At 47.7% G+C, this 6000-nt stretch overlaps 1 protein-coding gene across 1 annotated transcript in view; it reads right to left on the reverse strand.

The window, feature by feature from the left end:
* Positions 1–5425, reverse strand: part of LOC134343783 (vasoactive intestinal polypeptide receptor-like) — a 76594-nt gene extending 71169 nt beyond the window's left edge. Inside the window, exons 1-2 of the mRNA XM_063042516.1 lie at positions 5362–5425; positions 1743–1963 (exon numbers count right to left, since the gene is read on the reverse strand). Of these exons, the coding sequence (XP_062898586.1) occupies positions 1743–1963; positions 5362–5425 (285 nt within the window). The remainder of the gene's footprint in view (positions 1–1742; positions 1964–5361) is intronic.
* Positions 5426–6000: the final 575 nt, after the last annotated feature.

Here is a 6000-nt window from a genome sequence, read left to right on the forward strand (position 1 = left end):
GGAGCAAACTGGAGCTCCATGGGTCAGTCCTCATCATATCAGAGATGGAAAGGGTCAGCAACTTTTAATTTCTCTGCGTTATCACTTCAGAGGGTCCGTCCTGGGTCCAGCAATAAGTGCCATTAGAAAGAAAGCAAGGTAGCACCTCTAATTTCTTGGAAGTTTGTGAAGTTTTGCCATGCCATCTAAAACTTTGACAACTTTCTGTAGATGTGGTGTGGAGTGTATGTTGACCGTTTGCACCACAGCCTGGTATTTCAGGGCCTGCATAATGAAATATACCAAAAAGGATGTTCCTGCCCTATCCTCTATGGACACTTTATTAGATACACCTATCGTTAATGCAAATATCTAATCAACCAATCATGTGACAGCAACTCAATAAATAAAAGCATGCAGACATGGTCAAGAGGTTCACTTGTTGTTCAGACCAAACATCAGAATGGGGAAGAAATGTGATCTGAGCGCCTTTGATCCAGGACTGATGATCGGAGTCAGACAGAGTGGTTTGAACATCTCAGAAACTACTGATCTCCTGGGATTTTCATACACAAGTCTGTAGAGTTCACAGAGAATGGTGCAAACAAACAACACCCATAAAACTCCAGTCAGCGGCAGTTCTGTGGGCAAAAATGCCTTGTTAATGAGAGAGATCAGAGGCGATTGCCAGAGGGGTTCAAGGTGACAGGAACGTGACGGGAACTCAAATAACCGCACGTCACAAGAGCATCTCTAATTCACAGCACGTCAAACCTTGAGGTGGATGGGATGGGCTACAGCGGTAGAAGACCACCCTGGGTTCCACTCCTGTACCTGATACAGTGCCCATTGATTGTACGCTCGATGCTCCAAGGGTCTGGGCAAACAGGCTGTAGAGATCAGGAGTGGTCACGCCGCGGGAGAGGTGCCCCACCCTAACACCGAGCTCCCTGAAGCTATCTCTTCATCACGCACGGAGGGTGGGGATGTGTCCCCACACTGCACACCAGCTATGCTTTGAAACCCATCACCCTCCCTCCACGCCAACCCCAATTCCAAGGTCGGCTCCCTTCTTCGAAGCTTCCCACAGATGTTGCCCGGACTCGTTCTTCCAGTGTTTCCTCTTGTGCCCGAATCACTCTCCGATTGATCAGCATCTAACGCCTACAGCTTACGGCAGTTATAAAAAACACGACTCAAAAGGGAAATCAACTCTTCCGTGCGAGAAAGATTCACATTTATCGCAACATGCAGAGAAATGCGTCGTTTTTGCATTAACAACCAACACAACCGAAGGACACGCTGGGGGCAGCCCACAAGCGCTGCCAACGCATTCCGGCGCCAACACAGCACATCCACTAACAACGTTCAGCTGGACCGAACAAAACAAACCGGAACCCGACAAGCAACAAAATAACAACCGCAAGACAAACCTCGTTTCTCCCTCTCACCAACATCCCCCGCAAACACAGAATTAAAGATTTTTTAAATAGCTTAATAAGACACGGTATATGCGAACTGGAAACAATCCAAAATATTGGCGACAGTAATTAGAAACCTCCCAGAAAATTATTTAAATTGGCTTAAGGCGAGTTCTTAAAATGCTACAGTCTGCCAATCTTCGTTATACAGTATAGAGTACCTCGAACCGAACATACAGTTCCTAATTCTATATCAATGTTACAGTATAAATGAACTAAAACAGTGTGAAACAATTAATCGGCGGTTTCAAAAACGTCTAATAAACTTAGACGCCGACTTACTCCGGGGATGGCACACTGGGTCAGGAGGGTCACAAACAACGCAGAAACTTGGGCGAAGTTCATCACGTCGAAATTGCGCCCGGATTTGCGGCGCTGGCTCGGAGAAGCGCCGGTGGAATCACCCCACGATCTCCACTCTGCCAGCTGAAGACTTTTTAAGAGGGGTCCTGAACGCTTGTCCGGTGACCCTGACGTGCAAACACACCCTTCCTGCAATCGGGCTGTTGCAGATAGAAAACAAACCAAAAGTTTATTTTTTTTCATAAACTCTAAAAATGCAGATTCTAGGAGTCCCAAATGATGCAAAGCCTGCTGCGTTCACCAGCAACTTTGATGTGTGTTGCCTGATGCAAAGCCTCCCTGGTTATCTTCCATCCGCACTCTACCCAAGTTAACTGTGGATACTGTTTATATTATTCCCGGAATTGGTTGACGGGGGCAATAACCAATCAGAAAACAAGCTGTCTTGCCCTTCACCAATGGCAGCGCGGGGAAGGGGCGGGAGAGTCAGGTAGCCGGTGCGTGTTGTATTTCAAGGTGTGCGGAGCTTCAAACTGTTTGAGGGTCAGTCAGCGTCTGTGGGGCGGTAGAGGGGTGGTGAACCAGGCTGGGTTACTCCGGTAGACTGCCTGTTGCTGCGGCTTCTATCAACCCTTGTCTCCCGCGTCCCTGGTGGAAAGGTGAGCGTTTGATCCGGATTCCACAGACGCCGAAATTCCGCCCTCATTCCCTTCAGGCTGGGGTTCCTCCAGGCACAGCGGACTTGGGGTGTGCGTTTCACCCACAGGTGACACTTTATTATGAGAAATGCCGCGCCTCCCCTCCCCTCACACACTCTCCCCATCATCGTCGACAGGCAGTGCCCCCCAAAAGGCGGCATCCATCACCAGGGCATGCAGTCGGGCTCTCTTCTCATTACTACCACCAGCGAGCCTGCAGACCCGCATCACGCTCACACCACTTGTCTGAACGGTCCAGGGCAACTCGCTACTGTTGCCCTACTTTTTTTTATATTTCTTGTAATTTATAGTAATTTTGAATACAGTATTTTACCGTCCAGCTGCCACAAAACAACAGATTTCATGACAAATGTCAGTGATAATAATCCCTTAACCCCTAACTTTATTTTTGATAAAAATGCTCTCTGCACTCACTCTGTCCAGAGGTACCTATGAAGTGGCCACTGTGTGGATGTTCTGCCAGAATTTGACTTCCCAAAGTGCGCTTGTCTGGAAGAAATTGAGGTTAATAAAAGCAAAATTAAATCCTGATTTTACTGGTTCAGCGGGTCCATTTAATGTCAGAGAATGTGTACAGGATACACCCTGAAATTCTCACTCTTCGCAGAAATCCTCGAAACAGAAGAAAAACCCCAAAGAATGAATGACAGAAAAACATTAGAGCCCCAAAGCCCCTCTCTTCCTTCCGTGCACAAGCAGCAACCCTCCTCCCACTTGTGCTAGCAGAAAGCATCAGCCCCCCCCACCACCATCCACCACACAAGCAAAAGAGGCAATGATTTAGAGTCCATCAAAAGACACTGTTCATCCCCACAGTTTGATATCCTACAGGTTTTCTTTCTCTCACAAGCGAGGAAGAGAAAGGTATCACTCCTGCCCCAGCGAGAGTGGAGGCCAACTGCTTGCTGTTTTGATGTTACAGTCTGCAGCATTGCTTTAGTTTGAGTCCCCCCCGACTCAAGAATCAGCAGCAAACTCTCTCTCACCATCACAAGAGAAAGAGAGAGCAATTGCTCAAGTGCAGAGGCTTCCAACAGCTGCACCTGTGGTCTCAACGATCTGATCTCCTGTGACGCATCAGTAGGAGACACCAGCGAGGAATCAGATTGCCCACAAGTCCGCAGAGCTGCATTATAAAAGCGCACATCTTCCTGTCTGGTACCTGGAGGTATCAAAATTGCTAGATTGCTCGGCGAGTTCCAAGAGCAGGAACCTACTGCCGTGAAGAACCACAGTTTGAGTGCAGCTGTAGATCACAGGCTCTGACAGAGCCCCAGCCACCTTGAAAAGGAAAGGAGAGACGGTGAAGAGAAGAGTTTAAACTGTTCCACAGACAAACTTGAAGAAGTCACCCTCTGGCACCATCTTTAGCTCCTCTTTACCACATCTTTTGTCACTAATCTTTGAAGTTGTGGTACAGTTTTGATTCTTTGATTTCAATATTCTTCCTAGCTTGACTGTCTTCTGTCTGGTTATATGGTTCTTCTTCTTTGGCTGTCCATCAATTTCGATGTTGACTGAGGCCTGGGCAAGGTTGTATGGAAGACCGGCAGTTGCCCATGCTGCAAGTCTCCCCTCTCCATGCCACCGATGTCGTCCAAGGGAAGGGCACTAGGGCCGATACAGCTTGGCACTGGTGTCGTTGCAGAACAATGTGTGATTAACTGCCTTGCTCAAGGACACAACATGCTGCCTCAGCTGAGGCTCGAACTAGCGACCTTCAGATCACTGGACCGACGCCTTAACCACTTGGCCACGCGCCAACACCAGCTTGACTGCAACCCACTGCTAAATATGCCAGCTCCATGTAAGTCAAAGTCAAGTTTATTTTTTAATCTGCTGAAGGGTCTTAACCTGAAACGCTGCCTGTACTCTTTTCCATAGATGCTGCCTGGCCTGCTGAGTTCCGCCAGCAATTTTTGTGTGTGTTGCTCAGATTTCCAGCATCTGCAGATTTTCTCCTGTTTGTGTCAAGCTTATTATAATTTGGACAAGTCCATGTCTGCACAGGTGCAATGAAAAACTTACTAGCAGCAGCACCACAGGCACGGAGCATCAGATATACAGCATTCACAAGAAAAAACATACATTAAACTTAAATTGTACATGCCCACCAGTGTTGCTGGTGGTGTGGTTACCGGATGTGTAGCAGCTTGGCTGGAGGTATGTCTTATGAGTTTGAGCTGCAGTATAGACCATAAATCAAAATAGACCGTAAGATACAGTACAGGAGCTGAATTAGGCTATTCGGCCCATCAAATCTGCTCTGCTATTGATCATGGCTGATTTATTTTCTCTTGCAACCCCATTCTCCCTGTAACCTTTGACACCCTTTTACACCATTACATGAATCTATTAACCTCTGCTTCAAATAACCCGATGACTTGACCTCCACAGCCGCCCGTCGCAATGAATTCCACAGATTCAACATCCTCTAGCTAAAGACTGTTTAAAGAACTAAAGAATTAAAAGAATTATATGAGGAATGAGGGCCACACATCATCGTGACTGTTGTAAGATGTGGTCCACTAACTATTTTGAGATGAGATTCCTGCATCCCGCCCCAAGAGCATAAAGCAAAAATGCCATCGAAAGTGTCCCAGTGAGATGGAGTTAAGAGATGTGTCAATAAATACTGATGTTTTCTTTAATTTGTGACTGAATCTGTCATGGTCCGGTCCGTGAAGTCCACATTCAGTGGACTCAGGACTCCGGATCTCCAGCTGGCCCTTGTTTTGGTTGAGTTAATCATAGGCACCTGATTCCCATCTTGGGGCTTGGAATATAAGTAGCCTTGGGGACGACTGTGGGCTGCTGGTTTGTCTTGTCAAGATCCCCTGGGAGCAACCTGCCAGTGGAAGGCTAGAGCGGCCACTTGCCATCTTTAGGCCGCGTTAGAGAACCATCGCTCCACGGAGTCTTGCTGTTGGTAGTCAGAGCCATCTTTGCGGTATGGATTCGGCCGTTTCCCGGGCTAGCTGAGTGGCCATCAGCCACTCTGAGCTAGGTAGGGATCCAACTGTTTCCATAGCCAGCCTAGGTTGCTGGCCATAACTGTGACTTGGAGCAACCCTGATGCAGAGATGGAACTGTCTGTCGTTCTTCGGTGTTTGTCTCTTCTTGTCCTCGCCTCTGTGGGGTAAGTCAGGCTGTTCTGCCTTCCACCGGCAGGTTGCTCCCAGGGGATCTTGACAAGACAAACCAGCAGCTCACAGTCGTCCCCAAGGCTACTTATATTCCAAGCCCCAAGATGGGAATCAGGTGCCCATGATTAACTCAACCAAAACAAGGGACAGCTGGAAGACCCGGAGTCCTGAGTCCATGGACTGGACCACGAACCGGAATGTGGACTTCACGGACCAGACAATGACAGAATCAGAACATAACACGTTTGATTTATAGGAGTTCATTCCCTGGAGTGTATGAGGTTGAGGGGAGATTTAATAGAGGTATACAAAATTATGAGGGGTATGGATAGGGTAAATGCAAGTAGGCTTTTTCCACTGAAGTTGGGTGAG

This window comes from Mobula hypostoma, chromosome 3 (genome assembly GCF_963921235.1).
Source record: "Mobula hypostoma chromosome 3, sMobHyp1.1, whole genome shotgun sequence".
Classification (NCBI taxonomy): Eukaryota; Metazoa; Chordata; class Chondrichthyes; order Myliobatiformes; family Myliobatidae; genus Mobula; species Mobula hypostoma.